The sequence below is a fragment of the Peromyscus leucopus genome, chromosome 6, assembly GCF_004664715.2.
Source record: "Peromyscus leucopus breed LL Stock chromosome 6, UCI_PerLeu_2.1, whole genome shotgun sequence".
In the NCBI taxonomy this organism is placed as follows: Eukaryota; Metazoa; Chordata; class Mammalia; order Rodentia; family Cricetidae; genus Peromyscus; species Peromyscus leucopus.
Genome location: NC_051068.1, coordinates 42,411,158 through 42,435,750, shown reverse-complemented (window position 1 = coordinate 42,435,750; position 24,593 = coordinate 42,411,158). Strand labels below are relative to the sequence as shown.

Below are 24,593 nucleotides of genomic sequence, written 5' to 3'. Positions count from 1 at the left end.
ATAGAAGGCAGACAATTGTATTTTAAAAGTGCATTTTGAACTGGGAAACAGATAATCCCCAGAGATAAGCTGCTTGGCAGCTGGTTTGTTCATGGATATGATGATGGCTGCAGAGTAGTAGATGCTTGATCCAGCTTCCTGAGGAATTCCCCATTCTGGCTAAAAGCATGGTAAGTGATGTGGAGAAGGCCAACCTTTTGTTGTCAGACAGGTCCAGGGCACAGTGTGGGCGAGAGTGGGTGAGAATAGGGACTCTGTGACTAAGATCAATAGGGTTTTTTTTTGGGCGGGGGGGATTCCACGTCTAGCTGCTGGGTAGCTGGAGTAATCAGCATCAGAGGATACCTCAGTTCCAGCACAGTAATCATCACTTGTTGGCAGAGATCTAATGAGCCATGCATGTCTACTTCTGGCAGCTGATGGCCACTGCGACATTGCTTCCAGCTGTCCCAGATAAGTCACCCTGCCAAGCCTGGCTTCAGCTTGAAGGCCTGGCTCCTCATTTGCGAGCACACAGGAAGGCTGCACTCCACAGATGTGTTTTCAGTGACACTGACCTTGTTGATGAGCTTCCATGCTGCCCTGGGTATTTAGAAAAAGACTCCTTCCGGTCGCTGTTCACTTAGGGATAGACTTGTGAGGGACCAGTGGTGGTGACTGAGTTCTAAAGACCACAGATGCTTCTGTGCCATCCCCAGAGGTTTCTTCTGCTGTTAGAATACCACTGCCTTGCAAAGGGCAAATGTTTTCTGAGATTTAAGAAGAGATGGACCTACCATGACTTTTGAATGTTTGGATTGGGATTGCCTTGTTAAGACTCTGATGTCTCAATTGCCCTTGCTCTGGCTGGAGAAAACAGAGCCGTGATTATAGCACTTAACTGGAGTGATGAGGCAGTTGCAGAATTTCAAAATAGCAAGGGACATAATTGTCCTGAGAATAGGCCCTCAGGGAAGCAGCCACGGGGACCAGGGTTCTGAATGTTGTTCCTTCCTGTCTGGAATGTTCTGGTGATCCAGGGCAGAGAGAGCTGGAGTCCTGGCAAAGCTTGTCCATCTCCTGGAAGTTACAGCACCTCTGCTCCTTCAGATGCAGCATGTTTGACATTGTGTACCTTCAGCATGATGATAACTCTAGCATTGATGGCTTGGGAGCTGCTGACAAATCACCAGTGTGGAAGATCACAGTTTTGCTGCTGATAATTGATTGCTCAGCGACTATATTTTTTTGAATTTATCAAAATTCCCAGAATTGCTTTCTGTATTATGTAATGTTCTTCTGCCTCTAAATCAGGTGAAGGTGACCCAAAGGTGGATCAGTTTGACTTTAATAATTTGGGTCAGAATTTCAGGGTTATGTAAATAACTTTTATAAGTAAGACAGAAAAATTTCCCCTGCAATGAAAAATTTGAAGTAGTGTTTATTAAAGAGTAATAAAATAATATTTTAAATTCTAAGTTTTTCTTAAACATGTTGAAATATTTTGGTGTTTGTCTATGAAATCAATCTACCCCTCTCTCTACTCCCCCCCTTTGATTTTTGAGACAAGAGTCTCACATAGCCCAGGTTGGCCTTGAACTTGCTATGTAGTTGAGGATGACTTTGAATTTCTGGGTCTTCCTGCCTCTACTTCTCAAGTGCTAGAATTATAGGTATTCTCTCACCATTTCCAGATTTAAGCCTCTTTTTTAGTTTTCATTGCATGTAGGCAAATATCGTATTAGGAAGTTTATAAAAATTTTAAATTAAGATGTTACTTGTTTATTCAAGAAAATAGCAAAGTAAGAAGCAAATAAAGAGTGTGAATTATTTCTGTCACCTCTCTAGTTGGTGGCATGACCTGGGAGAGCACGGCCTAACAGTGAGGTAGACTAAAGAAAGTTCATGCAATAGCCAAGTTTATTCAGAACATCAGACGATTTGTACCCCGAGTGGTAAAAAAAGGGTCACCTGAGTCAAGTTCTCATGAGTTCAAGTTGTATATAACCACAAGGACAAGCTGCACATGGCAAAACCATGTTTTTCCACAAAGACACATGAATAACAACAGCTGAAGTCAACTCACTCCAACCCAATACATCTGGGAGGGGCAGGAAATCGCATTCCAAGAACAATTACATGTTCTGAAGAAACTGAGGTTGCAGGACTCACATCTTGTCTTCTTGGAGTTTTCTCACAAGCTCTCAGAATTCTCCTCACAGAGTTTCATTCTTGGACCAGGTTCCAACAATTTCTAATTCTGTAATCCCCCAAAAATAATGGTTGAAATTTTGATACAAAGCCTTTTGGTCTTTTGAGTTTCCCCATAATGTTCACAAATATAATGTTTGAGGCTCATCTCTGTGTGATTCACAGCAATACAGGAGTCAGAAGGAACAGAGATGGTGGATGGTAAGGAGATGAATCATTGGAACTGGAAGACCTTTGATAATGCTCCTCTACTGTGATTCACTGAAATCTACTTGTATTGAAAATTGCAGTTCTCAGAGTTCTGGAAGATACTTTTGACTGTTTTCCAACCAGTTGGATAGCTCCACTATATTCTAACTGGTCTAATAAAACATCTTCAAATTGAGTTCTGTATTAATAGCAGAATGGACTCATTGATTGGCAATTAAGTCTATGCTCATCTATTTTCATTTATATTCTTCACCAAATCTTAGGTTTAAACATTAAGGATCCTGAAGTGAATAAGTCAGTCCCTAGCTTTTATTGATGAAGTATTCTTCATATCTTTTTGAGAGCAACTGGCAAGGGATGGCAACTAGCAACTCCTTTTTTAGAGTAGCTTATTGGGAACCACAAATATTTTAATCCAAATAAACAAAATTGTGTGATGTCTCAACCATGTATCAGGTACAGGAAATTATGGGAGAAAAAGGCATCTCTGTTCTTTTACCTGAACTAGAGAAGAAAACGGAGATTAATATAGTAGGTAACCAGAAGTTCTTTTAACTTGGATGGACACGTTCTGCCCTTTAAATGATGTAATGCCAACTCTATGAAAGGAAGAAGACCTTCACACCTCTGCTCAGACAGCATCCCACAGGAAGAGAGCAGCAAATGCAGTGTGCTGGGGGGCTAGACTCATGTGTATGCATGTAGACCTTTGTTAGAGAAGTTTGCGATTGACAGTTTCTCCAGTGGGAGTCTGTTGGAATGTGTGGAAGATCTACTTGATATTTTAAAAACAACACAGTTGGTAGAACATGGAAAAGATGTTGCCATATTGGAGAGAAAGGGTGGTCTTGAGTTGTGTGTATTTTAGACTTATGAAAGATGGAGAAAGGAAAGGAAACTATGGCACTTGTTCCTTTGGGGCTTAAACTATTAGGAGATGAAAGAGCCACTTACTCAGATAGGGAGGCCAGGAGATGAAAGAGCCACTTACCCGAATAGAGAGGCCGGGAAGAGGCATGCTTAAGATATGTGATGTTTAAGGTCTTAGACTTCTTGGTGCTTTCAGTCAGCAGTTACATTGACAAAATTGAACGGAAGGCAAGGGATGTGGTTGCCATGTGTCCTTGAACTTACTGTGTAGCCATCCATGATCTTGAACTCTTGATCCTTCGGCCATGGGCAAGTGACCAGTCTATTTAGTGTAAGTTTTATGTGATAAGAGCCTTTAGAAACAGAGACACGAAGAACAGAAACTCTATTTTTATGGACAGACATAGTAAAGGGTGAATGAAGAACAAAGGGCATGCTCTGTTGTGGTCAGCAGGAAGGAACGTAGCAAGGCCTGTTGGTCAGTTTGTTCTAGGTATCCCTGTGTCTTCATGCAGAAGGATGCCGCTTTCCTCTAGGGAAGGCACCTTTGGAATGAATGTTGCTTGACCCATTTTTGGAGCAAGGACAGGTCATTTATTTATGGCTTTCTATGTGGGACGAGAGCAGGAGAGGTCAGCCAGCACCTTCTGCTGCTACTGTTGGCTGAATTTCAGGACAGCATGTCCTAAATTCTGTCAGTATGTAGCATATGTTAAAGTCGGTGGATTAGACAATTCAAACAAAGTCATGCTATAAATGATTTCTAACTGTCTGTGTGCATGCATGTGTATGCAGTGGTGGGTGTTGAACACCAGCACTTGGTACATGCTAAGCAAGAGCTTTGGCATTGAGTTTTACCTCAGATCTATTCTCTAACTCTTTTGTTCACTTAAAAACATCTTCATTTTCCTTTTTTGGAAAATTTAGATTCATGCCATTTTTCCCCCTTATGTGTGTGTTCACATGTGTGTGGGCACATACTGTGTGTACTGATGTGTGTGTGTGTGGATGTGTGCATATGTGTGCATATAAGGTAGGTCCAGGGTTGATGTTGGGAGTCTGTCTCAGTTGCTCTCTACCTTTTATAGGGAGGCAGGGTCCTTTTATTGAACCTAGAGCTTGCTGTAGAGCTTGTCTGGTTAGGTAACTTGCTTCTCCCTGTCTGCCCCTTTCAAGTGCTTGAATGATATATGGCTTGTAATGCCCATCTGGTATTGTGTAGATTCTGGGGTCTGAACTCCTCCTGTTTTCATGCTTGCACTGAGCCATCTCCCTAGTCATAGAGTTGACATTATTTTTAGTGACATCCTCATATTGAATTCTATGGTTAACTCATAATTCATTTAGTTGAGCGTCATGGACATCCTTGGTAATGTGATTGCAAGACCAAAATGCATGTTTATTTTAAACTTGGATATTACCAAATGGATTCAGATGTCTCCCAATTCAGTTTGTGAATTTATGTGTGTGTGTGTTTGTGCCCTCACACTCATGTGCATGCGCTTGTGTGCACCATCGTACATATACCTGTCGGAATCAAACCCAGGTCTTCATATCTTCAAGGTATGCACTTTATCTACTGACCTATCTCTCCGGCCCACCCACCTCAATTTTATTAACAGTTCCCCAACTTTATCCACAATGATTTTTTGATTTCATTTTTTAAATTATATGTATGTGTGTGAGTCTGTGTGTAGGTATGTGCACGTGTGTGATGGTGCTTGTGAAATCCAGAGGCATTGGGTTCTCCTGGAGTCGAGTTATAGGCTATTCTGAGCTACCCAGCGTTGGTGCTTAGAAGCAAGCATAGGTCCTCTGTCAGAGTGGCACACACTCTTAATGGCTGAGCTATCTTTCCAGTCCCCACGATGACTTTTTAAGCGACCCTGAAATATTTGCACAGCGAGTGAAATGCTGCTTTACTATGTTTTAACCCACAAATGAATTTTCTTTTGTCACTATTTTTGCCTGTGCTTAAACAAAACCAGGGCTTCTGGCTTTGCTCGCTTGAGGAGACCAGTGGATGCTTTCTCTGGAACAGGACCACGGAGAACAGATGCTTGTGTGGTATTCTGTGAAGTGCGTGGCTAAAGTGGATGTTTTGCGTGTCGCTGAGCAGCCAGCATCACACCTCTTCCGTGTTTTGGATGCCAAGAACATTTGAGGTGCCCCTCAGGGTTCCCCTCTTTTCCTGTGCTGCTCCCCCTTTTTCCTGGCTTGCAACTCTTGTCTCATGGTGTTTATGGGCTGGCTGTCCCCTTCACCAGTAGATGGTTTTCTTCTGTTGCCCTTCAGCCTTGCTGGCACTGTTCTCGTTGGATTCATTCTAATGCAGTTTGTGTTGGACATTTGCTGTTGTTACAGAACTATCAACGTAAGCAATGGAAGGGGAGAAGGACTTGCTTTGGTTCACTGTCTGAGGTTTTAGGGCACGGTCACTTGGCCTCATGACCCTGAACAGATAATGGTGGTGGGGGAGTATTTGATAGAGAAGATTCTTTACCTCATGGTGGCCAGGAAGGGTGGGGGCAAGGACAAGGGCAGAGCCAGCAAAAGCATGCCCCCAGTGACCTTCGTCTTTCACCTATGGCTCACCTCCTAAAGTTTGCAGAACATCCCTAAATAGAGGTACCAACTGGGAACACAAACTTTAATGTATGATTCTCTTTTTTTGGTGTGTGTGGGAGTACTTCATATCCAAGCCATAACAGTCCTCTTAGCTTCTGTCTGTCATTCATTCATTCATACATACATACATACATACATACATACATACATATATACATACGTATTGCTTGACATAGCCAACTATCATATGGCCATCTTTATTATTTCTTAGTTCTCTTTATTCTTCTTAGATGGTCATCCTTTGTTGGAGCCCACCGATGTTTCCTAGTGGCTTTACCCAGCAGGACTGCATAAGATAATGATTGGACCATGGGCCTGAGTACCAGGTGTTTGGAAGGGTCTACACTTGGCTGTACCTAGCAAGGGGGAGGTCTTTTGCGCCGCTTCTTGGCATTGTTATAAAAGCCCTTTTGAATAAAGTTCTGGGCTGGTGGGTTTTGACCCAGGCTCTCTCGAGGCTATATTGTGTTTCTGTCTTTCCTCTCATTGTCTAAATATTTCTATCTAAATATTCCTCACTTCTCCCTGCTTAAGAGTACCCTGGTCTAAAAGTGGGGATTGGTCCCCTACAATCCTTGTAATGCTTAGGGTGTATGTGAATGTGTGAACATTGTATGTGTTAGTATGTATGATGACTTGGATTCAGAGAGACTCAAGAAATGTTGTAGCAGTGGGGGAGGGATTTAATGTTGCCCTCCCCCGAGATTGACTGTTCGGAGAACATCTGCTCTGATTACATCTGCTTACTTTGCTTATAAGAGGTTTGCAGTATTTTTGTCTTCTCTCCCATTTTTAGAAAGTTCTACTATTTTTAGAAATGATTTTAAGACCTGTAGTACACAGATTTGGGATAGCATCTCCAATCAAAATTCCACAAATAGGCGGTGGTAACTCTCAGTTACTCAGTGATTCCTTTGTGATGTTTAATTTTTAAGAAAGCTTGTTATTAAGAACAAAGTGTTGGACATGGTTTTAAAAGGCAAGCTGGGGGAATTCATGCGCACATTTTCCCCGCTGTAGAAAGATGTGTGCTTTTAGTGCCACCCGACTTGAATTCCTAATAGCTATGGCTACAAGGTGTCAGGTCTGCTTCATTCAGCACAGCAGGTTGTCTCCCAAACCCCCAGCTCTAGGGAGAAATTGGTCTGAGAGCAATAAAGGGTGGGAAAAGGAAAGCATAGCCTTTTCCACCAGGGGCAGCATGAATTCTTCCGTCTTCAGTCATTTGACTCTTTGGTAAAGAGTGTTAAAAAGCTCTCTGAATTAGGACATCTGTGAACAAAATTAGCTCATTTTGCATGAAATCAGTTAAGATTTTATTTGGGCTTTTTGTTTTTGCTTTTGACACAAAAGGATCAGCTCCATAGTCCCTCAGTTGATGAAGGAATAGGGTCTCAAATTATTAACTGGGACCTACTTGAGAGGGTATGAATTTGCTGGAACACACGTAAGTATTCCGTTTTCAAATGCAATTTGAAACAAAGACCAGAGACACCCAAAAAAGAGTTCAGGGACTTGAAGAAATGAAACAGACAATAAATTAATCTTGGTTTAGTATATGTAGTGTACCATGTTTGAATACTGCAGAGGGATTTTGATTTTCAAAGAGGTGACTTTGAGTGTGGTGTGGGTGAAGTCGGATACCGTGATTATTGGTCGTCAAGGCCTGTAGCAGACCCTGCTACAGGCAGGTGCCCCACTTCAGGAGTGCCCCACTCCTAGCCAGCTAGCCACTCTGTACAAGTAAGAGCTAAAACGTGAGATGCAGAGCAGACTTCAAGGAGTTGTGAGCTCATAGAAGAATGGTGGCTAGTGGGTAACATGTGGCGGGACTGATTCTTTTTTAACCCTTGCTTTAACTGGGATAGTTCATCTCTTATCAGTGGTGGGCTAATGTTCATATTTGAAACTGTGCAAGAGGTCTTCACTTCCTTGATTTAGGTATCCCTCTGTGGTGGTTTGAAAGAAAATGGCCCCCAAAGGGAAAGGCACTATTAGAAGGTATGGCCTTGTTAGAGTGATGTGGTCTTGTTGGAGGAAGTCTGTCACTGTGGAGGTAGGCTTTGAGGGCTCATATTTGTTCAAGATACCGCCCAATGTCTCAGTTGGCTTCCTGTTGCCTGCAAGATGTAGAACTCTCAGCTAATCTCTAGTGCTATGTCTGCCTGCACGCTGACATGTCCCACCATGATGACAATAGACTGAATCTTTGAACTGTAAGTAAGCCACCAATTAAATGTTTTCCTTTACAAGAGTTGCCATGGTCATGGTGTCTCTTCACAGCATTAGAAACCCTAACTAAGACATCCTATAAAATAAAGTTCCATTATGTGTCCTCTAGCACTGGGTTGGTCCTGATGATCCTATGATAGTCAAGTGGACTGAGCAGTGTTGACAGTATTGGTACCTAGAATTTGTCTTCTAAACTTAAATGAACTTTAGAATTACTGGGGGTATATTTAAAATCCAGATTCTCAGACAGTGGAGATGTCTGGAGATGCTACCTGGGAGTCTATTTTATCTTATCAATACAGACAGGTCCTTCAGGAGAAGATGGATTTCTCCTAGGATCCCATTCAACCTCCATCTCCTCAAGACATGTACATCCACATTCAACAATTCACTTTGACCTGGCCATCACTCAAGCAATAGACTAGAGCTTTGAAATCAGTGTGTAAGTATGGTAAGCCTCCCCCTCCCCCTTTTTAAAACATGCCGAGTTCAAATGCTTCTTTGGCTTCCATAGAACCATTCTTGTAGAGCCAACAGAGACTAGTTTTCAGTAGTTGTCTTAGTTTCATTTCCTGTGCTTGGGATAAAATTCCTTGACAAAAGCAACTTAGGGAGAAGAGATTTATTTGGCTCACAATTCCAGGTTCAAGTCACTCCCTCCAGGGAATCCAAGATGACAAGAACTTGAAGCAGCTGATCACACATCCACAGCCAAGAGCGGAAAGCAATAAATTACCACAAACATCCTAATGCTCAGCTTGCTCTCTCTTTCTCATTCAGTCCAGGGCCGACCCCATGGAACTGTGCTGCCCACACAGGGTCTTCTCCAGTTCATTAACCCAAATAAGAAAAATCCCTCACAAGCATGCCCACAGCCCAATCTAATCTAGGCAGTTTGTCCAGACTCTTCCCAGGTGATTCTAGATTATGAAGTTGATGATTAAAATGATCACATTAGCTTTGGGGAAAAGTCAAGCCCAGCTGATGTAGTAACAGCTGACTTGGCATAGAGAGGGAGGTGCTCAGCAAACCCCACTGTAAAGGCTAAGGTCTAAAGCCAGAGAGGAGAAAAGCTCTGTGATGTCAGGGTATTCACTGATCTGATCTCTGGGGCAAGCCAGTTCAGTTTAGGCACCCTCTCCACTATTTCTAGTAGTCCAAGCTGGGGTCATCCCTGGGGATTCCTGGGGTCTTCCCTAGTACCCAGTTTCTGTCTATCCCCATAATGGCTCCCTCTATCATGGTATCTATTTCACTGCTTTCCTACTCCATCCCTGTTCCAGCTCGACTGACCACACTGTTCCCTTATGTTTGCATCCTCCATCCCCTACCCTCCATTCATCCCCAGTTTACTCATGGAGATGTCATCTATTTCCCCTTCCCAGGGCAATGTATTCCTGCATCCCATTTTAGGTCTTCCTTGTTAGCTAGCTTCTTTGGAGTTGTAGGTTGTAGTCTGATTATCCTTTGCTTTACATCTATTATCCACTTATGAGTGAGTACATACCATGTTTGTCCTTCTGAGTCTGGGTTACCTCACTCAGGATGATGATGGAAACAGATGTAGAGATCCACAGAGGCACCAGGCAGAACTCCAGGAGTCCAGTTGGGGAGAGAAGAGGGATTCTATGAGCAAGTGCATTAAGATCATACTAGGGAAACCTGCAGAGACGACCAAACCAAACTAGTGGGAACTCATGAAAGTTGGATCAATGGCTATGGAGCCTGCATGGGATTGGACTAGACCTTCTGCATAGCAAGACAGTTGTGTAGCCTGATCTGATTGGGGGCCCCTGTGGTGGTAGGATCAGAATCTATCCCTGGTGCATGAGCGGGCATTTTGGAAACCACTACCTATGATGGAACACCTCATGCCGCCTTGAGGCAGGGGGAGGAGCTTGGACTTGCCTCTACTGGATGTGCCTCCTCATGGGAGGCCTTACCTTCTTGTGAGGGGGAGTGGGAGGTGGGTTGGGAGAGGGATGCCGGGGGGGGGGGGGCAGGAGGAAGGAAGAGGGGGATCTTTGATTGGTGTGTGTAAAATGAATGGAAATTTTTTCTTAATAATAATAATAATAATAATAATAATAATAATAAAGCCAGAGAGGAACAATTTACAACTAGCTGGGAGATAGAAGAAGACTCGGAGCTGTATGCAGATGAGACATACGTGTACCCCAACAGGCAACCGGACACTGGTAGGCACATCAGTGACACCGGCACACACACACACACACACACACACACACACACACACACAGGCAGGTTTGTGAAGGTGCTCACTTCTGACTTCTTGTGTATAAAAAAGACATTTTGCCAGAAATTGTTATGTGACAGATGATGTCACTGCTTGATCCAGGTTCCCCTGACATCTGGTGACAGCCATCATTTACTGGCTCATTGACTCCTAGTCCCCTGGATATCCAGCATCAGTCATGTTTTAGTGACTCATATCAGATATCACGTCATTGCCATGCCGTCTAAACTTTAATTGGCCCTTTTAAGTCCTTATATTTTCCATAGTCACCCCTCAGTGTGGAGCTCTTGGCAGCTGACAGCTGCTAGGGAAGGAGGAATCACTAATTACTGATGATATTCCACTAGTAGGCTTCCCGTGCTCATGTGTTGTGGAATATTATTTTAAAGTGTGTTGCTTTTGCTTACTTTGCATTTGTTTAACTCCGTGAAGCTGTGTTACTGTGCCTGTGTAAAACACCTGATGGTCTAATAAAGAACTGAATGGCCAATAGCAAGGCAGAAGAAAGGACAGGTGGGGCTGGCAGGCAGAGAGAATACATAGAGGGAGAAATTTGGGAGGAAGGAAGAAGAAGCCAGAGAAGGAGGAGGAAATCAGGGGCAGGCCACCCAGCTACACAGCAGGCCATGGAGTAAGAGTAAGATTTACAGAGGTAAGAAAAAAGGAAAAGCCCAAAGGCAAAAGGTAGATGGGATAATTTAATCTAAAGAAAGCTGGCTAGAAACTAAGCCAAACTAAGGCTGGACATTCATAAGTAATGATAAGCCTCCGTGTGTGATTTATTTGGGAGCTGGGTGGCAGGCTCCCTAAAAGAAAAACGAGCAAAAACAAACAATAACACTCATGTATGAATGGGTAGCACTAGTTGAACTTAATGGGTTATTGGGAAAAAAAGACGACATGAACTTTTATTGCTAGTGTTTACATAATTTATCTCATCATTTCTGTGAAGTAATAATGATATTGTATTAATTATGTTTCTGTTGCTGTGTTAAAAGACCATGAACAAGATAATTTATAGAAGAGTTTATTTGGGCTCATGGTTCCAGAGGGATGAGAGTCCACCATGTCAGAGAAGTAGCAGGAATGGCAGCTGGAGTAGCAGCTGGAGAGATCACATCTTGAGCTATATAAGCACAAAACAGAGAGAACAAACTGGAAGTGGTTTGAGTATTTAAGTTCTCAAAACCCAGTGACATACTTCCCAAGCAAGACCACACACACCTCTTCAGCCTCCCACATAGTGCCACCAACTGGGGACCAAGTATTCAGATACATGAGCCTACCGGGGACATGTATCTTATTTAAACTACCAGTTACCGTTTCTTAATATGTAAAAGCTGGGCTTTGTATGCTATAGAATACTAGCAAACCCCTCTTTCCTCCAGGAAGCCAAATATTGGGGTAATGACTGCTGTAGAAACTGACCAGTTAGTGACCTAGACAGCTTTTGAACGTGGACGTTTTATGTGGTGTGATGGGAGGAATACCATTGTGGGACTCAAGAGACCTGACTCCAACCTCTGTCACTGTCATTTCTTGGCTTCATGATGTCAGACAAGTTCTTTACTGCTTAGAGTTTGTTTCTTTTGCTCCTCATAGTGGGGCAATTATTGACCTCTACTGCTGTCATAGAGGTTTTATTAGGAATAAGTGAGCCAATACATCACTCTAGGTTCATAGGAGACCTCTGAGAACCTTAAACCAACCTGTAAACATATCAGATGCTCAGACCTGTCCCAATAGATTCTGATTTGATTGGCATGTGCCGGGGGCCTGTGCTTAATGCATTTAAGAATGTCTTTCTGTGATTTTTGTACACAGCAAGTTTGAGAAACATGTGTAAGCTTTCTTAGATGATAATGTTCTTTATATGCAAGGCCAGTTCTTTATCATGGCATGAGAATTTTGACCTCAAATATCCAGAACTATGTCATGTCACCTAACAAGGGTGGAAGAGGGTCTGTGGTTCTTTTTTAAAATACCATATATTAAAAACCATATTGTAGGGTCACTTCTGATCTGATATTCAAATGGAAAACTCTTTACATGGTAGTTGGAACTAAATGTAATGTTTTATAATCTTTATCTATTTTCCCATGGAAACACATTAAATAAAACCAACAACATTATATTGTAATGAATTCTGATTAGTATTTTATTTACTTCTCAGGGCTAAAGACTGTGGGACAGGACAATTGTTGCCTATAAAATAAACCCAATTAAGAAGCAAAATGTTAGGTAGAAGGTTTCCATAAAGGAAACATAAAAGGTTATGCCATTTTAAGGTTTACTTACTAATTCCTTTCTTTGACCTAAATCTCAAATGTATTTATCTACTCACAGTATGCACATAAGGCTTGCAGACAGATTCTGCAATATTATTGATGACCAACTAGTTTATAAAGGCTTTAGAGTAATCTTATCTTCTCCATAGGAGTGATTAGGCAAAGGTATTTGGCAGCAGTGAGGGGGGTGGGTGGTCAATGAACTTCACGTTGTTTTCTATTCACCAGGAAGACTCTTCCTTTGAGATGAGTTGCTCATGGTTGTGAGCACAGATATTCCTAGGCTGTTTGACTCAAAGGCTTGTTAGTGACAGGGGGTAGCTCTCAAAAGGAAGCCATTTCCTGTGAGTTATATTTCATATATAAAACTCATTTTGAAAATTCAATCTCTACTAAGACACCCAGATCGCACCCCCTACCTCCAGACCTCCCATAATCATTCTAAAAGCTTTTCAGAAACCCTGGAACTTTGATTGAAAGAAAATAATATTTACACAAAGAGCTCAGCTGTTTTATAAGAAAATGCTCTTTTAGATTCAAGAAAGGCTACTCCATGACCTTCTGGAAAATTACACAGGCAGTTAGTGACAGAGCTGGAAGGAGGGCCCCTCTTCCCTTCCCCTGACACTCTTTCCTGTGGGCAGCTGCATGCCTGTGAACTCCATCACCCAGTGCCTACCAGACCAGAACGGGGTCATGGTTTGTGCTGAGGATTCAACAAATAAGCCTCCTACTTTTGCAACGATTTTAGGAAATCTTCCTTTCTCCCCTTTTCAGAATGCTGCCTGTGTTATTTGGGATGTCTTTGCATGGAAATGAAATTGTTTTCAGTAGCTAATCCCTTTCAGTGACTGAGATTTATTTTAATCTGTGAAACTTGGCAAGAAGTCAACTCATTTTTTCATGTGCTTTTTGGCTGAAAAGATTCTCCTGCAAAAGACCTGAGATTTTTGTTGTTATTGTTTATTTTCTATTTGCCTGCTAATGTGGTTTGGTGGTCAGCTTATCAGAACAGAAGTGAGGTTTGGTCATGACCTTGTGTGTGCAAATCTGCCTCAAGGTGACGATTGAAACGGAGGTGACTTTGCTTTTTGGCAAAGGACAGAGATTAAAGAATATATTTAAACATATAAACATAAAAATGTACAGAGCTGTAGACATGTGTAGACTTCTTTCTGGGCATGTGCATAAATATGTATTTACTTTTCTCTCACCTTCCTATTCTTACTGACTTTATTTTAATTTTAAATATGTAGGATACTAATAGAGAATCACTTCTTTTCACATAGATTCCCTTGCTTACAGACAGCTAATGGGTTCCATTGTTTTTTGTTTTTATTTTTAGCTTAAGCTTATTGTGTTTCTCTCTTCTAACAATGAGTTGATCACTAAACAACTATAACTATACAAACGTGTGTATGTGTGTGTGTGTGTGTGTGTGCGCGTGTGCGCGCGCGCACGCGCGCGCGCACACACACACACTTACTCCTGGGTGTGTTTTAGGGTCTCATGTTACCCAAGCTGGCTTCTGATTCCCTATGTAGCTGAGAATGACCTTGAATTCCTAATCCTTTTGCCTGTCTTCCAAGTACTGAGTTTGTAGACTGTGCTCAACTTAGATAACTGTATATTGTTTGTAGTTCTATTTTTTTTTGCGCGGGGTGGGGGGCAGTTTCGAGACAGGGTTTCTCTGTGTAGTTTTGGTGCCTGTCCTGGATCTCGACGGCTCTGTAGACCAGGCTGGCTTCGAACTCACAGAGGTTAGCCTGGCTCTGCCTCCCAAGTGCTGGGATTAAAGGTGTGCGCCACAGTCGCGTGGTGTAGTTCTATTTTTTTCTTTTACTAAGTTAACATACATTGCATCTTTTCATGTTCTCTTATTTATATCTCCTAGAGGTTACTTCATACCAGTTCATAGTGAGTCTTATACTTACACAGTGCTCTGTAATGTACATGATATTTATCCAAACGTCTCCCTATTCAGGATCATTTAACCCTAAGTGCCAGTGAAAGACTTTAACATCATCTTGGTGCCATGGAGGAAGGACAAAAAGATAAGACATAACATCATCATCATAAGTACCTTGGAAACATTATGCTAAGTGAAAGAAGCCAGTCACTAGTAAAGATGACATGACTTTGTGTATAAAATATATAGGAAGGAATGACATCTAGAGACAAATCAGAGTAGTGGTTGTCAGTGTATGAAAATGGGAAATGACTATAATTGTCTGAGGTTTCTTCTTGGGATGACAGAATGTTTTAAAATTATATTGTTTCTAGGCATGTTGGTGCACACCTTTAATTCTAGCACTTAAGAGGCAGAGGCAGGTGGATCTCTTGAGTTTGAGACCAGCTTGGTCAGCCAGACAGGGTTACATGGTAAGATCTTGTTTGTCTCAAAAAACAGAATAAAAGTACTATGTAGTCACACATTCTGGATAAATAAAAGTCATTGAATGAAATATTTAAAGCAGGTCAATTTTATCACATACCTCAATACAACTCTTAGCTGTTATGTGTCATTGAAATTCTCAAAACTCTTCTTCCTAATGATAAACTTTCATAAATATATTAATATTATCTATGTAAATATTTGCTTGTTACTACTATATGTGTATGATACATGTGAGTGTGGGCACATGTGTGCCACAGTTTACAGCTGGAGGTCAGAAGACTTTGGGGAATCAATTTATTCCTTCAAGAATTTTGGGGATCAAACTTAGGTCATCATGGTTCTTCAACAAGCACCTTAAAAATATTTTAAATGTATTGTTTGATAACTTCATATATATATATAATATATATATATATATATATATATATAATCATGATCATATTCAACCCATAGTCTCCCCTTCAATTTTCCTGTAGGACTTCCCCACCAACATATCTCTCTTCTAACTTTATGTCTTTAAAAAAAATTGTTGTCATCATTATTATTGTTGTTTTCACCCACCAAACCAATTAGTGCTGCCCATGGGTGTAGGATCATCCCTTGGGGCATGGGCAACCTACCAATATCCCCCTAAAACAGGAACTCCTCTTGTCTCAGTAGTCATCATTTGCCAATAACTTCTCAGCTTTTCCTTGGTAGTCTCTCTCTTATCCATGCTGGAATTTTTAACTGGCATTATCTCATGCAAGTCACTGTAGCTGGGAGGTCGTGAGTGCAGGAACTGTGTCATGTCCAGAAGACAACTTTTTATTGCACACCTACCCATCCGCTTGCTCTTACAAGTTTCCTGGCTAGTTCCAGACTGATTTCTTTGTATCCTAGAACCTAATTGTATGGTGTCTTCAGTGTTGTTTTGGGTGCCTGTGAGAGGCCTCTGACCAATGACTCCTAAGAAGTAACCCATTCCTTGCACTCAGACTTTTCATTTAATAGCCCATGCCTCTGAGAGTCAGCATTCTTCATCCATGTGGGGTACCACTGTTCAAACTTCTTTTAAAAACTGTTCTTAATTAGCTTACAAACTAGTGAGTTTTTATAAGGCTTCTTTATATAGCTTTAGGTTTGGTTAGTCTGCTTCCTATTCCTTCTTTATCCCACCCCCTCCATTCCTTTCTTTAAACCTTTAGTTCCCAGTATCCCTCTGTATTTTTTCATAATGTGTTCAACCATCTCTTATTATATATTTTTAGTTGAGTTGCAAGAGCATAGGTCCCCACATAGCTTTTTCATATAGACTTCATTTTTTTATTTCTACCCTTGCCCATCATTCCACTAAGCAAGTGCTTTTAACAACTAAGCCACCTCACTAGTGTGTTACTTCAGCCCACAAATCACAACCGGATTTTTTTTTTTAATTTTATTTATTTTATTTTACAATACCATTCAGTTCTACATATCAGACACGGGTTCCCCTATTCTCCCCCTCCCACCCCCCCTTACCCCTAGCCCACCCCCCATTCCCACCTCCTCCAGGGCAAATCCTCCCCCGAGGACTGCGATCAACCTGGTAGACTCAGTCCAGGCAGGTCCAGTCCCTTCCTCCCAGACTGAGCCAAGCGTCCTTGCATAAGCTCCAGGTTTCAAACAGCCAACTCATGCAATGAGTACAGGACTTGGTCACACTGCCTAGTTGCCTCCCAAACTGATCAAGCCAATCAACTGTCTCACCTATTCAGAGGGCCTGATCCAGCTGGGGGCCCCTCAGCCTTTGGTTCATAGTTCATGTGCACAAACGGATTTTTTAAAGTAATGTTTTTATTCTTTGAGAAATTCATGCAGTGGACTTTGATCATGTCCATCCCCTTCTCCCAACTCCACCTAGATCCACCTCCTACCACCCTAACCCATTGAGTCCGATTTGTCCTGGCCTACTATTCTCGGGTGCAGGGCCTGCCCTGCGGTGTGGTTAACATACCAGAGGTCACATCATTACAGACGACTAGTTTTCCCTTTCCTGGCAGCTGTCAGATACCAATAGCTCCTCAGCTGGTGGGACTTCATGGCCCCCCTCCTCTCGGATTTTGTCTGGCTTAATCTTGTGCAGGTTTTGTGCATGCTGTCATGATCACTGTGAGTTCGTATGTGCCACTGCCCTGTTGTGTCTGCTAGATACTATTTCCTTGGCGTCATCCTCCATAGTTGGCTCTTACAGACTTCCTGTTCCTCTTCCACGAATGTCTCTAAGCCATGGAGTGATGTAGATATCACAAGTGGCATTTTCATTGTCATTTAAGACAGAGTCTTACTATAGCTTCCAACTCAAAATTCCTCTACCTCCTGGTTGCTGGAATTATAGGCACGCACTATTTGTTTGTTTATCTATGTATCTATCTGTTTCATCATTCACTTATTTATTTACATATTTATTTATTTATTTATTTGCTTCTTCTGCTGTGGGTTTAGAGAACTGACAACCCTTAAGGAAATTTTGTATATTTTAAACTAATTGTTCTGTCAGAGATTTATTTAATGCTTTAAAAGATTATTATGCTTTTCATTTTATAGCCGAGACTTTATTATGAGTTTTAAAACTCTTAATTATGTAATAAAGTTAAGATAGTCTTCAACTCATCTGTTCTGCTCTTTAAATATTTATGCAACTGGTAGGCAGCCATTAAAATGATAATTATAAAGTCTGTAGAAACATGGGAAGCTGGTTTATGATACAAATGCAAAAGCAGAGTGCCAGACGGCTAAACTACCATGATTTCAATGAGAGTAGCAAATTTATGCATATGGAGTTTAGCAAATAAGAACTGTGTTTGGTGCAAAGGGGCTGTGGGCATTTCTTTCAGCATCTGTTGCTGGATTTTCTTCAAACAAACTTGTTTTCTAAACATACTAAAGCTTTACTGTATAGGATCAGAGATAGCTTTTTTTATATATTGATAGCTGCCTCAATTTATAGTCTGATTTTGCAGGTATTTGTGGGGAAATCTCCAGCACTGGAAATGTACTCAGTGAGGCAGCAGACCTTGTTTACCTGCAGTAAAGTCTTAGTCCCTTCCTTCCCCTCCCCTCCCCTTCCCCTCCTCTCCCTCCCTTCCCTTCTATTCCCTCCCCTCCCTCCCCCTCCTCCCCTCCCCTCTCTCTCCTCCCACTTCTTCCCCTCCCTCCCTCCCCCTCTTTCCTTTTCTCTTTCTGTCTCTCTTTAAGATCTACTTTATTTTTATTTATGTGTATGTGTAAGCCACATGTGCCTTCAGAGGCCAGGGAAGGGTATTAGATCCCTTGGTACTGGAGTTATAGGCAGTTGTGAGCTGGGTGCCAGGATCCAGACTTCAGTCCTCTTGAAGAACAAGTATCAAGTGCTCTTAGCCCTTGAGCCACTTCTGCCCAAGTAAGATCCTTTAAACCCTCTTTCAGTTAGCTACCAATCTTCCATGAGTGGAGACTGACTTTTATGGAGGGTGGTAACTGTTTTATGTAGTTGTACTAAAAGTAGAACTTGGAGATTGTCATATTCTGATATGTAAGTAATTTTGGTAAGACTGGGGGAAAATTTTGTCTTCATCCTTGGTAATTTTCTCTCACTACAATGTGTTACAAGTCATGATTGAGTGTTCCTTATTTGCTTAGCTTTGCACCTGTGAAGGATTGTGTACTGTCAGGTTTGGGGAAAAGAGAGGTGGGCTGCATGTCTCTTAAGACTTCACTGGCTTGTTCCTTCCATTTAATTTTAACCAAATCATTTTTCTATTGATAGGGAACAAGTAGGGAGGCAGCATAAAGCAGATGCAATGCAAAAGCAATTTAGCTCTTATGTTATTCAGGCTCTGATGGCCAAGTACTTTGTAATCACATGTGTATGTCCACTGCAGCAGGCGACATGTTGCCTTAGCTCATGAAATACCCAAGACTGAGTAGGTAGATAAACGCAGAGCTAAATGAACATTCAATATATTGTGTCAATACACTCCTCATTGAGAGACTAAGTTCAACTTTCAAAAATATTGGGTTTGTCAGAGTGATACTTGCTCACTGAATCTGCTCTTAAATCCACATGCCTTTCCTGTTAAAGTGCTGAGATGGCACAGCCACACCCACCCCTTTCAGGAAGGGAGAAGGAAAGAAGGGGCAGTGTCTTAGCTTTATCTTGCTGTAATGAGAGCCAAATATTCTCAAAAGGCGGTGGGGGTTAACTTAACTACCAGGCAACAATCAATCAGTCTATGGTTGAGTGGCCTTTGTTTTAGACCTGTGGCTAGGCATGTGCAGCGGAGTCAACCATGTGCACATCACAAGCCACGGAGTGCAAAGGAAGAGATGGGGACCTACAGACCTCTTCAGGGCCGTGAAGATCGGTTGAACCTTTCTAAGTTCCACCGATCTCTAGCAATAGTTGCTAGAGGCTGGCAACCAAGGCTTTAACATATGAGTCTCCCCTCCCCCACCTGTGTGTGTGTGTGTGTGTGTGTGTGTGTGTGTGTGTGTGTGTGTGTATGTGTAACTTATCTAAACAATAACAAGTAAGTGGAATGCCAACAATAGTGGACATGGAGTCAGATGCACAGGCAGTACTCACTGCCAGGTGTGTGGATGGTATAGTAATTTAAATTTTCACTCTGGTTTAAACAATGCATTTTCTATCTCCGGGAGACAGACTTCTGAATTGAATTATGTCTGAATCTGGCTAATTCTTTGCACAGAAATAGCTGATGAATGTTCCCAGGGGATCAAAGTCTGCCACCACCCCAGACCCCTGCAGCCTCTTCTTGCTAGCATGTGGAGGGCCTTCTCTACCAGTTGTCCTCTGAGTTACTCTGCCAAAGGCTGAGTAACTTGGAGTCAACTTTCCTGCCCCTGTGTCTTCATTCATCTTGCCAAGACTGCCCTCCCCAGCAGGCCGGCCTACCCCACTTTTTTCTGGCTTGCACAGTGTTGCTCTTTTAATTCTGATTTGACCTTTGTGTTTAAAGACTTTGAAGATAGGTGTTTATGCCTTAGTTCAGATACTGTAACAAACTATCATTGACTAAGTGATTTAAACCACAGACTCTTGTATTTTACAGTACCTGGGCTGCAAAATCCAAGATGAACTTACAAGTTCTTGGGGAGTTTTTGCGTGGTTTTTCCTTGGGAGATGTGAACAGGTATCCATCCATCCCATGTAGAGCACTGACAACAGAGAAGAGGACACTTCCAGCCAACTCTCTCTTGGTGCCTTCATTGAGGTTCCTTTCAGGAGCATCAGTGACGCAAGGGTCCCGATTGACTGAAAAGGTTACCCAGAAGGATGCATGGAAGCAGTTATCACTAGATCTCCCAGAACAGCATGCAGGCCGCTCCAACCAATAGTCTTCTCTTTCTACACGCGTGCATTACCTGGGGGTGGGGGAAGCCCTCTTTTCCTGGCTTGCCAACAGGCTCTTTTCTTATCATTGTCTCCTCTATATGGCAAAGAGAAAGGGATAGGATGGTGAGTGTTAGGATTCTGCCCTCACTCCAGCTATGCCCAGTTCAGGGTCTTGCGTCTTACATCATTAGTGTGCGCTAGTGACTATGTACGGGACTTAAAAGCCAGACGCAGACCCCACCCTATCTTTCTGCTCTCTGCTCTGCTCCCCACCCCACCATCTTTTCTCTCACCAGGCCTGGTCCCACCCCCCCCTCTTTTCCCTCCTAATAAAGCTCTGGAAACTAACACTGGGTTCTGTCGTGACCGTGACCTCTCCACGCAGTAACCAGTACCACCACCAGTGCCATTTATCATCCTTTCAGTGAGGAGGGATGGAATGAAGGAAAGCAGAAGCACTCCTCTTTGAAGAACACAAATTTCATTACTCCCAAGACCTATACTGCCCAGTGGTCTCTCAAAGGCCCCATCTCTAAACTTGATGGCTTTGTCTTGATTCTCTGAAATGTTCACTTCTGTAGTCCTTTTAATTTCCGGTATTAAGCGGTCAATATGTGACCTGAGGTAAAATTCAAGAGGACCAGTCAAAGATTGCTGGCATGCAAGAAACATTCCAGCCAAAGATGCACCACTGTCTCTCTCATCAAAGCCAAAGGGTGCTCTGGTGCCTTGCTTTCCACCGTCTGGCACGTCCTTTCTACAGGACCACAGTCACCTGACCAAATAAGTAGGAAGTGTACAGAGCATGAGCCAAAATGTGAGTGCTTCAGCCAACACCCATCCTCACAGGCTTTCGGAAATCCCCAGTGCTAAGGCACTTTTACCCATGACTTTAAGCTGGAGCATGTCCACTCTAGCAAGTTAAAAGCTGATGTTCCATGTTCCGGTAATTTGTAAATATTTTCTTATACCTGAAATGCCATCATGCAGCCTTCTTTTGAGCAGGTTTCATCATTGTGCACTGTGAGGTAGCTTTACAGTGTACTACTACAGCCAGAAGAACACACAAACGTATTGAAAAATAAATCAAATCATTGCATACAAATAAGCAAGGTGTTTGCTGCAACAGGATTGGGAGGCAACAGGACTGGCTTTTGGTTTCCTACCAAGCAAAATACCCCATCATAAAAGATGATTTTGATGATGATTTGATTTTGGGGGTGCCAGATTGCTACAGTTAGGTAACATGTTAAATAAATGAATATATTTTATCAAGGTAGATTTCATTGCATTTCCCAGTTCTAACACAGGTGGGTACAGAAATGCTATGAAAACTTTTTAACAGATTTTTTTGTGTGTGTATAACTTGAATTTTTAATATTTCTATAAAATATGAATTTTAAATATATGCGTATCTTTTATTTAGATGCCAGGTATGATGTAAATGTTTTAACTTGGTGTGTTGCTAGTGGATCCTGAATGGAACTGGCTTCTTACTGTGAGGAATGTAATTCTGCTTGAGGGCTTAAATCTAAACCCAGGTCATGTAATGTGTGCAATATCCACTAAACACTAGAAATAAAAATTGTTTTGGCTAGTTAAAAGTAAATTTATCTCTTTAGCTTTCATTGGCACAGTGGGTGGCTCTTGATGGCTTAGTGACTTCTTGACCCCAAACCTCCCATTTTGTGTTTTGCTTTATGGTGTGCTGTTAAGTTTCTTTACTTTTTCCCCTTTTCTTTCTTGTCTTTTCTTTCCCGTCCCTTTCTCTATCCCAGCCTCTCTTTGGGGACTTAATTCAGGGCCTTATATATCCAAGTGTTATAGGCAAATATTCTGTACTGAGGTATATCTCCATGTCCAGCTTTCTCAAGCAATATTTCCGTTATTTCATCTCTTCCCACCATCAAACCCTCCAACTATAATTTTGTGTGATTCTTTATTGGTTCCATTAAGTTAAAGTGGGTGTGTTGACGTTACCTTTAGTGGACATCCTGTGCATGCAGCCTAAGCTGTTGAATCAGATCATTTTTTTTTCCCAGTAAAGACTCCCTGATCCCCATCCCCAGGAGCTCAGATTTGGCATTGCTGAGGTTTCTTTTTATCATAAAAAAAATCTGCCACTAACAGCATCTGTTTGACAAGGCAGGAATTCAGCCAGATATGTCAAGTACTCTGTTTCTGACTGATACAATGAAAAGGAGTGTTTGAAAGAATATTGGAAAAGTTGTAGAAGTCAGGGCATGATGTAGTCCCTTGTCATTCTTAGAGCAAGAAACGTGACAGTGGTGGCATCTTGGGGAGACCAACGGGGCATCCTGCAGAGGTCAGTTGTTGAAATGACCAAAGCCATTTTAGTCAATCATCTACTCGTGGTTCCTCTGAAAAAATCCATTTGCTCTAAGCCTAAGTCAGGTGCCTGTTCCTGGACAGGATGATTGACAGGCCACCAAAGATGCACAAAATCTGTGAGAGTGTTTCTAGAAAAAAAAGGAGAACAGCCTTACTGAATCAGGGGAAGTGGGTTAAGAAACGGATGTCTGCTGACAGGGAAATTGATCTCAAGGCACACTAGGTGTGAATAAGAGCTTGAAGGTCCACAGTAAGTGGTTTGAATATTACATAAATTAAGTTTCCAAGTTATTCACCTAGATGGAAAAAAAAATCTCAGCAGCCTAAATGAACCAGCAATTGTGAAAACTTTTTTCTTAATTACATAAAACCATGTATTCAACTTTCTAAACATTTAAAAATATAACATGAATGCACATAGAATCATCATCCAACTTTAACTACTGGCCTTGGCACAATGCTATTTCTTTGGGTTGCATTTTAGAGCCCTTTTAGAGGTACTTTATACAGCTGGTTGAATAAAAACTCACAAGGTTTCCTGTTTGAAAACTTTCTTTAAAAATATAAATTCAAGTGTGAGTCCATCATGAGTCTCATACAAACAAACAACAAAAGATAGCTTTGTGCAACAGCAATACATTTTTTTTTAAATCTGGAAATAGAATTTGTTTATTTATTTTTTTTTAAGAGCTAGGGTTTTAGCTTAATGGCAGAGTGTTCATTTAACATACACAAGGCCCTTGCTCAGAAAATGGTAGCAACAACCATAATTCTTATCCAAGCCCAGTGCGGTGGCTCATATGTGTAATCCCAGTGCTCAGGAGACTGAGGTAAGAGAGTTGTTTTGAGTTTAAGGCTACCATGAAGCTACACAGGGAGTTCCAGGACAACCTAGGCTACAGCGTTCGACTCTTGTCCCCATAAGGCTTTTTTTTTTACTGGTTTAAGCTTGATGAATAGGTTCCTTAACAAGTCTGTTTTCAGGTTACCTCTGCCAAACATGTCATCTGTTCCTTCGGGTCTCAGAATGAATCAGAAGTTCTTTTGACTGTAAGCTTTGCATGCCAGCATGCACTTGTGTTGTGCGCAGCTGAATGTGCTCTGATCTCTTGCAGTTGAAAGATGCATGAGTGTAATGCAGTCCGGGACACAGATGGTCAAACTGAAGCGTGGCACCAAAGGGCTCGTTCGCCTCTTTTACCTGGATGAGCACCGGACCCGCCTCCGATGGCGACCCTCGAGGAAGAGTGAGAAGGCAAAAAGTAAAACCACCCTTTGATTTCTCTGCTTTGATTGGCACAGTAATGCATGGATAATAACATGGGAAGTGCTGAGTAGGCTCTATGGACTCTTCGTATCTGTGGAACTGTCCCACTTTTACAAGTTTGGGGTCAGCTGATCATTAAACAATAAATGACAATGATCTTTGGGGGATGGAAATCCATGAAGGCTTTCTTGTCCATAAATGTTGCAAATGCTAATATTTCCCCTATGTTGGAGATACTCCGTGTTTTATTTTTAATTGGGATATCAGGTTTCATAGCTTGAGACTTTTTCCTATAAAAGATAAGGGATATTATAAATCCAATGGACTTTAAAGTCTATTGTATCCTCCAAGCAATCAAGTAATCAATGAATTAACAACAGTGTTTAAATGGCTAGTGTTATTTCTCCCATCTGTACTATCTGTGTTACCAGGATTACTCTAGAGGAACAGAACAAGTAGATGGATAGCCACTTGGGTAGACATAGGTAGATGAGATTTATAAGGGACAATGACTCATTGGTTAAACAGTGCCATGGTGTATGTGC

General features: G+C 41.8%; 1 protein-coding gene across 1 annotated transcript in view; it reads left to right on the top strand.

Moving 5' to 3' along the window:
* Positions 1 to 24,593, top strand: part of Plch1 (phospholipase C eta 1) — a 207,775-nt gene that overhangs the window by 102,396 nt on the left and 80,786 nt on the right. The window contains 1 exon segment of the mRNA XM_028894530.2: positions 23,897 to 24,043. Within this exon segment, the coding sequence (XP_028750363.1) occupies positions 23,897 to 24,043 (147 nt within the window).